Consider the following 11,928-nt stretch of genomic DNA (forward strand, 5'->3'; position numbering starts at 1 on the left):
AAGACCACTCAGATGAAAACAGGCAGGATTAAGACTCATGCCATGTGTTAACACTACCATTTTTAATTAAAAATTTTTTAAATATTTATTCATTTTTGAGAGAGAGAGAGAGAGAGAGAGAGGGAGAGAGAGAAAGTATGAGCAGGGAAGGGGCTGAGACAGGGAGACACAGAATCTAAAGCAGGCTCCAGGCTGTGAGCTGTCACCACAGAGCCTGACGCGGGGCTCTAACTCACGAACCATGAGATCATGGCCTGAGCCAAAGTCTGATGCTTAACAGACTGAGCCACCCAGGCGCCCCCTCCCCCCCATTTTTAATATTTTTTATCTCGGGATGGCCACTTTTCTAGACTGTTGTTTCATTATGTTATGATGCTTCTTTTAAAGCACTTAAAAATCTGATTGGTTTAAAATGGTACCTTGAATGTGAACTTGTCACTTGCCTATTCTCAATTACATCACTCTTGTCTAAATATATTTGTTGATTAGTGTTATTCACCATTTTCAATTTGCTTAGCGACTTGCTCCATCTCCTGGTCTAGTTCCTTTCCCAGAATTGAACTGCATGATGGTATTGAGTTAAGGAACTTGAGGGGTATATATAGTACAATGCTTAGAGCATAGTGGGTATATACTGTTTGAGGATAATCAATTGCTATTGCAATGCTAGGTTCTCACGTGGATTTTAGTCCCCAAAGGTCACCTCTTAAAACTGACCCTACATGGGGCTCCTGGGTGACTCAGTTGGTTAAGAGTCAACTTTGGCTCAGGTCATGATCTTGCGGTTTGTGAGTCTGAGCCCCCCCCCCCCCCCCCCCCCCCACCTTGGGCTCCGTGCTGACAGCTCAGATCCTGGAGACTCTCTCTCTCTTTGCCCTTCCTTCAGCTCGCGCTCTGTCTCTCTCTCTCTCAAAAATTAACATAAAAAAGGTCCCGCCCTCGGCCCCGCCGCTGCTCTCCGTTCCTCGCGCTGCAGCCCCCGCGGTAGCAGCCGCCGAGCCCGCCGCCACCACCCCCCACCCCGAGCAGAAGATGGCTGTGCCTCCCACATATGCTGATCTTGGCAAATGTGCCAGGGATGTCTTCACCAAGGGTTATGGATTTGGCTTAATCAAACTCGATTTGAAGACAAAATCTGAGAATGGACTGGAATTTACGAGCTCAGGTTCCGCCAACACTGAGACCACCAAAGTGACGGGCAGTCTGGAAACCAAGTACAGATGGACTGAATATGGTCTGACGTTTACGGGAGAAATGAACACTGACGACACACTAGGCACAGAGATTACTGTGGAGGATCAGCTTGCACGTGGACTGAAGCTGACCTTTGATTCATCCTTCTCACCAAACACGGGGCGGGGGGGGGGGGGGGGAGAATGCTAAAATCAAGACAGGGTATAAGCGGGAGCACATCAACCTGGGCCGTGACGTGGATTTCGACATCGCCGGCCCTTCGATCCGCGGCGCTCTGGTGCTGGCTGGGCTATGAGGGCTGGCTGGCAGGCTACCAGATGAATTTTGAGACTGCAAAGTCTCGAGTGACCCAGAGCAACTTTGCAGTCGGCTACAAGACTGACGAATTCCAGCTCCACACGAACGTAAACGATGGGACAGAGTTTGGTGGCTCCATTTATCAGAAGGTGAACAAGAAGTTAGAGACCGCCGTTAATCTGGCCTGGACAGCAGGAAATAGTAACACTCGCTTTGGAATAGCGGCCAAGTATCAGATCGATCCTGACGCCTGCTTCTCGGCTAAAGTGAACTCCAGCCTGATAGGTTTAGGATACACTCAGACCCTAAAGCCAGGTATCAAACTGACGCTCTCAGCTTTGCTGGATGGCAAGAATGTCAATGCTGGTGGCCACAAGCTTGGTCTAGGACTGGAATTTCAGGCATAAACAAATACTGTACAATCGTTTAATTTTAAACTATTTTGAACATAGCTACCTTCAGAATTTAGTGTACCTTTTAATGTCAATATGTCTGGGATGCGAGTATTCCTAAATATCACGTTAGACCTCCAGGTTAAAGATGATTCAGCTTTAAGGTGTTACCCTTTCAGAGGTACAGAAGAAACCCAATTCCAAGAAGAGTCCTTTCAGCTGTAGACTTTGGGGGACCTTGGTGGCCCTCTAGAATTGTCAGGTTTCTTTTTTATCTAGAAATGGCTGCAAGTGGAAGCTGAGACTTCGTAGGCACTTTGTAAACTGGTATTGAGTAAATGGATGAAATTATGACTTCCTGAGAATTAACTTTGGTTTCCTACCCTAATGAAGGAGAGACTCACTGGTGGTGTGTACAAAATCATCTGAAAGAGACTTTTTTAGACAGATTTTCATGACCTGTTTCCACCCCAGTCCATCACCTCTTTTACACCAGAAGTAGTCTGCAGGGCGTGGTAGCTGTTTCTTTTGTGCCATTTAGGGTGGAGAAGGTGGATGTGATGAAGCCAATAATTCAGGACTTAATTCCCTCTCATGTTGTGTTTTTTTTGCCCTTGCACCAGAGTATGAAATAGCTTCTAAGAGTCCCAGCTGCAAGCTGGGAAGAGTCTCTGTGACTGTAATCACATGGTGACAACATTCGGAATTTAAATTGGACTTCTGTTATATTCTCGCCACTCAGTTTATTTTTTAGCAGTTTAATGGGTACATTTTAGAGTCTTCCATTTTGTGTGGAATTAGATCCTCCCCTTCAAATGCTGTAATTAACATCACTTAAAGTAAAACTTGAATAAAATATTGAAACCTCAAAAAAAAAAAAAACCCACCAAAAAACCCCACCAAAAAACCTGATCATACAGTTTAGACATACTTCCACTAGGTGGCAGCAACATTCCACAGGAGGGCCTAAACTAGTAGTCCTCTGTGCAGATGATTTGTTAATATAGTTGAAACCGTGTTAATATAGTTAATGTAGTTGTTATGTCAGTTGTAATCATACTGTTTGGGTTCTTAGAGGTCTTCCACTTTAGTATTTTGTTTTAGAGCAAAAAACTGAGGTCCAGAGAGGTTAAGAACCTAATCTCCCACATCAGAATAGGAATTGGAACTCTGGTTCTGTAACTTACGGTTTAGCACTTTCCTCTTATATATACATTTAAGACCTCTAAAACCTCTAAATTTACTCTCATCTTGTACCTTACCTTTGTTTGGAATATCTTGTGAAAAGATTTTGGATCTATAAAAGGTTGACAGTTTTACTCCTCACCAGTAGTGGAAATACAAACTGAGATAACTTTTCAAACTCCAATTTGAGAACTGAGATTGTGTTTTACTGTCAAAAATACCTCCAGATTTTTCTCTGGGCTTCCTTTGAAACAATTAGAATAACCTCATTAAAGTAGCTGTGCTAAAATGTTAAACAAACATTAAAGCAAATCATATTTTAGGAGAAGCTGTCAGTAAACAAAATCTAAGATGTGTAGAATCCTAGGGAGATAAATTTTGAGTTGACTCTCAAAGAATTGCCTCCTAAAATTTGTAATTCTAAATGAAGTTTATTTTCTTGTATGTGCTATTTGCTTTCATACTTTTTGATATTCACTTAACCTTCTGCTTTACATTCTTAAATTTAATCATATATGAAGTCCAATATTTTAAAGTAAGGGTAATGAGAGTTTATGGTTATAGCCAAGTGAATTTAATAAAACAAATTTCTTCTTTGTTCTTAAATTTCTTATAGAATAGGTTGGCAAATATGTCGAATGTCCCCACTCTACATTTTCCTATCAAATGCAGACATTGCTAATTTAGAATTTGCTCTTATTCTTGAGTTTCTCAGTCTTACTTTGCCAATAATCATTGTCACTATAATCAGAGTTATCATGACAGATGACATCTATAACTATCTTCTATTATTAACTTTTCTAATCCCAAGAAAATGTATTGATCATAATTAGGGATTTATCCGCTAAATTATCCGGGATCTTAATTCAGTACCAAAACACTTTCATAGTTGAGCTTGACTCTCTTAGCCTCAGGCTCTCTTGGGCCAGTATATCCCCAATCCTAGCCTAAAATGCTTCTCTTAATAAAGGACTTCCTCAGGGCACCTGGGTGGCTCTGTCAGTTGAGTGTCTGACTCTTGGTTTTGGCTCAGGTCATGCTCTCATGGTTCGTGAGTTTGAGTCCTGCATCTAGCTCTGAGCTGACAGTGCAGAACCTGCTTGGGATTCTCTCTCTCCCCGTCTCTCTGCCCCCCGCCCCTTGCTCGTTTTCTCTCTTTCTCTCTCTCTCTCTCTTAAAATAAATAAACTTAAAAATTTTTAAATAAAGAACTTCCTTACCTTCTTTCCTTCACAGTCTATTTTTGGAGTCACTTACTTTTTTCTTTCAGTGATCTCAGTTGCTAAATTTGTTCCCCTAAATTCAGCCTATTATCTTGTGTCAAGAATCTCAGTAATTATATTCTTTCACATAGAAGATATTTTTGTCACTTAATTAATTTTTATTCTCAGGCTAAGGTTTGCTGACTTGATCTCCATGGAACAGATTAACTCCTTCTTATAAACTTTATTTCTGTACAAAAGTTTCAAAAACCAGGAAATGAGTGTCTCAAAATTTTAGATTTTCAGAGTTTGAGGGGTCCTTGGAAAATGAGCCGAATTTACTCAGGCCCTGAGAGGTGGGGGGAGGGGTTAACTGACCTGCCCACAGCCACATATCTAGGTCATGGCAGTGCTGGGAGTAGCACCCAAAATATTAGAGGGTAAAGAAACTGTTTTCATCACACAAAAAAGTCAAGTAAGTAGGAAAGAGCTCTTGGCCACGACCCTGGAGACAGAGTTAATGATGTCGTTACTCAATATTCCTGGAGTGATTTCTATTCATCAGGCACTGTGCTAAGACCTACCTGTTTGCATCTCATTTCATTAACAAACAACCCTTTGAGATTGGTATAATGATTATTACACCAGTGTTACAAGGAAGGAAATGGATATTTCAGAGATTTAAAAAATGTGTACATGTTTATACAGATAAAATGGCAGAGTCAGAATTTGAGCCCAACTCTCCTGTGTGTGGTTTACTTCCAATGAAGGGTCTCAAAGTGGAAGGTTGCCCACCAATGCAAAAGGATGTCTTCCTGGACCCAGATCAGGGAAAGCTCAGAGAAGAATAAGACAGGAGGCTGCAAATAAGACTCTGGCAATGGGTGGTTTTCCCTGTCCCCATCACCCAGAGAACAATTAGTGCTCAGAAATGTTTGCTTCTAATGATTGCTGGGCTTTTACTTTGGACCCAGGAGTGAATGACAGGGCAGCCATGTGGAGGAAAAGTGTGGCTATCCCTGCCCATTAAAATAATGAACTCCCTAAGGCCATTTTGAAGACTTGGTAATAAAGGAGCAGGGATTCCAGAAGCAGATATTACTATTTGCATGAGGCCAAACCACAAAAAATTGACTGAACCAGAAACCAGGCATAGAGCAGTGGGAAATGCAGATGAAGTGAAGTTTAGAAAAAATGTTAGTGGAGCAAAGCAACCAACAATTCTTCTTCTGTAGGAAGAGATCTCAGGACACTTCTGTTTGAAGTAATTCAGTAAGTTAAGCTCCTTCCTTCCCAACCTCATTCATCCAAAAAATGACAATTATATTTTACAGCCTATTCCACATTTTATCTGTAAAAGGGGCAGAGTAAGTCCACACTTCCAGGTAGGATTAAATGAGTTAATATAAATCAAGTCCTTTGGTACTCAATAAGCCTTTAATAATGTTTGTGATTAGATTATATATTGCATATTATATTATTATAATTGAACACTAATTATAAGCTAAACATTCTGTGAAAGCTCTATAGATAAGCAGTGAAGAAAATTCATTCATTCAACAAATATTTACCGTGCCAATGTCCCAAACACTGTTCTAGATCTATGATAGGATAAATCAATAAGGAGATTGATAAACAGAGGAGGGCACCTGTTGGGATGAGCACTGGATGTTGTATGGAAACAAATCTGACAATAAATTTCATATTAAAAAAAAAGTAGATCAATAAACAGAACTCCTGGCCTGCCTTTAAGTAGCTTACATTCTTTCAGGGAAGATTTCATTAAGATAAGAAACACAGGGACACCTGGGTGACTCAGTCAGTTGAGCATCTGACTCTTGATTTCGGCTCAGGTCATGCTCTTAAGGTTGTGGGATCAAGCCCCGTGTCAGACTCTGTGCTGAGCATGGAGCCTGTTTAAGATTCTTTCTCTCTCTCCCTCTGCCCCTCTCCTCTGCTTGAGCTCTCTCTCTCTCTCTCTAAAATAATAAGATGAGAAACACAAAACTCATGTTATTTTCTCCTTGGGAGGTTCACAGATTAATGTCATGGTGAAGAACAGTCTTGGCTCTTCTTGGTTTTGGCTCCTCAATCAGTTACTGATTGTGGGGAGATTTTAAATTTTAGAAAACACAAAGCTAGTAGTATGTATTTATTTTAACTTAATTGGCACATCTGTTATACACACACACACACACACACACACACATATATGTATACATTGTGAAAAGATCACCACAATCATGCTAAATAACTTATCTGTCACCTCTACATAGTCACCCTTTGTGTGTGTGTATGTGTGTGTGTGTTTTGAGATTTAAGATCTATCTTCTTAGAAAACTTCAGATATATAATAATGTCAACTATTGTCACCAAGCTGTTCATTAAATCTCTAGAACTTATCCTGAATAACTGAAACTTTGCACCCTTTGACCAATATTTTCTCATTCCCCCCTCAACCACCCCAGCCTGCACCCATTATTCTGCCCTCTACTTTTATGAGTTTGACTTTTTAGATTCCACAAATGATATGCAGAATTTATCTTTATGTGTCTGGCTTTTTTCACTTAGCAAAAAGTCCTCCAGTTTCACCTATGTTGCTGCAAATGACAAGATTTCCAACTTTCTTATGGCTGAATAATATTCCACTCTCTCTCTCATCTATATATTTATCTATCATCATCATCATCATCATCATCATCATCATCATCATCATCGTCACTACCACCACTACCACCATCATAATCATCTACCTCAAGTTTCTTTACCCATTTACCTATTAATGGACATTTAGGTTCTTTCCATATGTTGACTATTGTGAATAATGCTGCAATAAACACGTAAGTGAACTATCTCTTCAAGATACTGGCTTCATTTTCTTTGGATGTATATCCAGAAGAAGGATTTTTGAATCATACAGTAGTTTCCTTTTTAAAATTTTGAGGAACCTTCATAGTGTTTGTCATTATGACTACATCAATTCACATTCCCACCAACAGTGCACAAGACTTTTCTCTGTATCCTCACCAACACTTATCTTTCATCTTTTTAATAACAGACATCCTGACAGATGTGAGGTGATAACTCATTGTGGTTTGATGTGCATTCCCCTGATGATTAGTGATGTTGACAACCTCTTCATGTAGAACAATTTTTAATATGATGAATGATAAAGAAACACCATCAGATAGCTGCAATTGGCTGCAAACATGCATGAGCGGTCAAATTTCATAAAATGATAAAATATCAGTAACTTTAATTTTAGCCTTGAGTCTTCCCCAGGGTACTTCTGCCTTTTTTACACCCATTTATATTTCCTCATTTTGCACCCATTTATATTTCCTCATTTTGATCTTAGATCAGTGCCGTTTGTCTTTCTTAATGCAAAATGCATACGGGCATCCCTCATGCTTTAAATATGATAATCTGGTCTGGCCTGATGACATCAAAGCTGTTCCATGCTTATCCTTAAATATTGTCCTTGAATATCTAATGAACTCTCTCCAGTTTTTCTTGCTCAGAAAATACTGGTTTCTGCTTGTTCTTGACCACAATGGCTCATCCAATTTCAGTTAGCTTTGATGTTCCATGGAGGCATTGTTCATGGCCCTTCTATCCCATAATGGTGTTGATTGTGTTCATCCAAATTTTGATCATTTTATGCAGTGACCTGTATAAAAACTTATTAGGTAATTAGAAAAAATTTTCTAGTTCTAAGCATGTGTATGTATACTTTTTCTCTTGGTTTTATTACTTAGAAGAATGGATTATTTTTTATTGTGGGTTAGATTTGCTGCCTCAAAATGGAGTATGTCAAATATAATAGCCTGTAGTGCTTAGCTGCTTTTTCAGATTCTTACATTAAAGATATACAAAATATAATAAATTCCTAACTTTATTATTCATCTGAGTTTATATTTTCTAGTCAGAAAGTCTAAAAGGCCATAAGAAACTGAAGTCCAAAGGAACCTTGAGACTCATCTGACTCAACCCTCCCATTTTTCAGTTGAGAAAATGCGGATCAGGAGTGGTGAAGTCACTTTTGCACAGTTCTCAGGGAGTCAGGGATGGCCCAGGAGATCCTGAGGATACAAGAGTCAAGCCCAACTAACTATGAAAGTGTTTTGGTACTGAATTAAGATCTGGGATAATTTAGAAGGTAAACCCCTAATTTTTTATCAATACATTTTCTTGGGATTAGAAAAGCTGATAATGTAGGATAGTGATAGATTTAATCTGTGATGACAACTCTGATTATAGTGATAAAAATGTTTAGTCTCCATTTGATGGATTCTCTTCTAATCAGCAATATATATAGCATACAGATTTTAAATAGTGCCAAGAGATTATCATGGGCAGACTTCCTCCAAGAAGGTTGCTTAGCAGGTGGCTGTGATGTTAAGTTGGTGTTCATGGTTTATATGATCTTCCAAGAAATATCCACTTACATAATAACAAACACAATCTTACTGATCACAGGATTGTTTCTTTCCTTTATTCAGGAAGCAGGTCTATGGTTGTAGGAAGGAATAACACGATTGTGACAAAATTCATCCTCCTGGGATTTTCAGACCATCCTCAAATGAAGATTTTCCTTTTTGTGTTATTTCTGGGGATTTACCTCCTGACCCTAGCCTGGAACCTGAGCCTCATTGCCCTCATCAGGATGGACTCCCACTTGCACACGCCCATGTACTTCTTCCTCAGTAACCTATCCTTCCTAGATATCTGCTATGTGTCCTCCACAACTCTGAAGACGCTCTCTGACATCATCACAGGGCAGAAAACCATTTCTTTTGTTGGCTGTGCCATGCAGTACTTTGTGTTCTGTGGAATGGGGCTGACTGAATGCTTTCTTTTGGCAGCCATGGCATATGACCACTATGCTGCAATCTGCAACCCATTGCTCTACACAGTCCTCATATCCCATACACTTTGTTTCAAGATGGTGGCTGAGGCCTATGTGGGTGGATTCCTCAGTTCTTTGATTGAAACATACTCTGTCTATCAGCATGATTTCTGTGGGCCCAACAGGATCGACCACTTCTTCTGTGACCTTCCTCCAGTTCTGGTTCTGTCCTGCTCTGATACCTTTGCCAGCCAGGTGGTGAACTTCATTGTGGGTGTTGTTGTAGGAATGGTTTCTGTCCTTGTGATCCTCATTTCTTATGGTTACATTGTTGCTGCTGTCCTGAAGATCAGCTCAGCTAAAGGTAGGACCAAAACCTTCAGCACGTGTGCCTCTCACCTGACTGCTGTGACTCTCTTCTATGGTTCTGGTCTCTTCATGTACATGTGACCTCGTTCTAGCTACTCCCTAAACCGGGACAAGGTGGTGTCCATATTCTACGCTCTGGTGATCCCTATGGTGAATCCTATCATCTATAGTCTTAGGAATAAGGAGATTAAAAATGCCATGAGGAAAGCTGTGCAAAAGGATCACGTGCATTCTCATGGGCCTTTGTTTTTCTCACCCTGAGCTAATGTTTTCAAAGAAGCCATGAGCTGAATTAACTATGCAGATTTTCATGTGGTTTTGGACTAGGTGATTTACACAATGATTTGTGTTGACCAGATTTTTTTCCCCTTTCCAATATTCCCCCAACTAGTTTACCTATTGGTTATTGGAAAACAGTTTGGCCATTACTGGTTCCTAGAATGAATAGCATTACATAAACCAATATTATAAATGCTCAGTTTAGCAGAAAACTTCACCATGACAAAGACAAAGACATTGTGTCTATAGCAGGAAAGTACTGAACAAAATGTTAGTCCTGCATTCAGGATGGTGATTCTTAAAGTAAGATAGGAATATATAGCATAGTAACCTGAGGAAGGAGATACTATTTCTAAAAACAGTTGCCTTTCTCTCTTATGAGGTTCTAACATGCTTCCTTTATGGCACATGAGCACCACAAGGCAGACACCCTCTCTTCTTTGAGAATCACAGCTATTGTGATCCCCTGTGACTGATGGTGGTATAGTACTGACCCTTTAGATGTGTTAAGGCAGGAAAGAGATCTCTAATCATGGCCTTAATGACTGAACATTTCTTAGGAACCTACAGAAGAGGAGCATACCTTCATTTGGCATGAAAAGTTCTATGTTTTCACCAATTTTGTGATAAGTTCTAGAAGGGAATTTAGCCAAGGAATTGAAGAGAGTGATTTTTCTCCTCCATGTTGTCTCAGAACTTGTTATGTGTCCTTGAACCAGCAATAAACAACTGGCATACATTTATTCAGCTGTGGTTGCTCTTGGTTGGCCATAAATAAGTAAAGTACCTACCTGTGTGTACTTGGGCTCTGTGTACCTTAGTTCCTTCTGTGTGTAAAATAGGAATAATAATAGTAAATATATCATAGGTTTATTGTGAAGAATTACATGACTCAGTATATACAAGCACTAGAATAGTACTGGTGGGCAGCAAATACTCAAGGGGTGATTATTATTATTATTATTATTATTATTCTATAATAATATTTATCACCATTTGAGCCAAAGAAATAGACGACATTTCCTTAGTTTGGTAGAAAATGTGATATTTGTGATGGCTTTAATGCACTGGAAAGTGGGTCTGCAGATACCAGAGTGAAAGTGGTAAAGAGTATTTGTTAGGCATTCTTAAATCAGTAGACCTGCAATTATTTATCTCATGTTTGCCACTTTGTAGGTAGGTGGCCTTATGCAAGTTATTTACAAGCTCCATTTTTCTCATCTGTAAAATGAGGATAACAATGGTATCTACCTCATGCAATTGATTCAACAATTAAGTGAAGCACATGCATGAAAAGAGCTTAGCTTAGTGCCTGGTTTTATGGTAATACTTAATAAATGTTAGCTCATATTACTAGTCAATTTTGTATAAATCAAGAGAAATTCAGGTTAATGTGCTAAAAAGAAGCAAATTAGGTACTCTGGGGATAGCTACTCAAATTGAGACATAATAGTCTCAGTAAAAAGGCATGCCTGTGCCTCCCATCTTTGCCACTTACTTTGCATAGAGGAAGCAGTCATTAGAAAAATAGAAAGAATTCAAGTTCATAGAAGTGGCTATACATGGAAATGCTACTATTAAGCCAACTCTATCAGTTACCTGGACACCTCGCCTTTCCTTATAGCCATTTTTCCCTCCTCCTTTCCTTATCTGTACCCCACTTCACTGAGCTCTTACCTTTCAATTTACCTTTGGTAGCTAAGCTTAAATTCTCCTAATGCCAAAAGTCATTGGAACAAAACAAACAAACAAACAAACAAACAAACATATAACGGAAAATATGCCTCACGCTTTGGATTTACATGGAGCTGTCACTGGTCTAATTATCATACATAAATTTTTTTGATGAACACAGATTCTGAATGTAAGATCTTTAGAAAAATAACTCTTGTTTAGCTACACACGTTTGCTGCCAATTGAAATTTTCTCCTTGCATTGATAAGACATAATGTACTTTTGCAGTTTTCCCAACTACCAAACAGAATAATTAATAATTATTAATTATTAATAATTGTTAAATACAGTGCATAAGATGGGGTTTGGTCATGAGACTTGAATGAAGCAAAAATAACCTGGGGTTTATAGTAAGCCATATGTTAAATGAAACTTCCTAAATCAATGCATTTATTATGGGGCAGATAAATAGACATACATTAAATAA

The 11,928-nt window shown here is 39.2% G+C and overlaps 1 protein-coding gene and 1 pseudogene across 1 annotated transcript; both read left to right on the forward strand.

Annotated features, from left to right (window-relative positions):
- The first annotated feature begins 936 nt into the window (after nucleotides 1-936).
- LOC106977881 (voltage-dependent anion-selective channel protein 1-like) lies at nucleotides 937-2,765 on the forward strand (annotated as a pseudogene).
- Nucleotides 2,766-8,783: 6,018 nt separating this feature from the next.
- On the forward strand, nucleotides 8,784-9,749 carry LOC106977906 (olfactory receptor 5A2-like). The gene is given in 1 exon segment (XM_015075481.1): nucleotides 8,784-9,749. A coding segment is annotated over 1 exon segment (966 nt).
- Nucleotides 9,750-11,928: the final 2,179 nt, after the last annotated feature.

This window comes from Acinonyx jubatus, chromosome D1, assembly GCF_027475565.1.
Source record: "Acinonyx jubatus isolate Ajub_Pintada_27869175 chromosome D1, VMU_Ajub_asm_v1.0, whole genome shotgun sequence".
NCBI lineage: Eukaryota > Metazoa > Chordata > Mammalia > Carnivora > Felidae > Acinonyx > Acinonyx jubatus.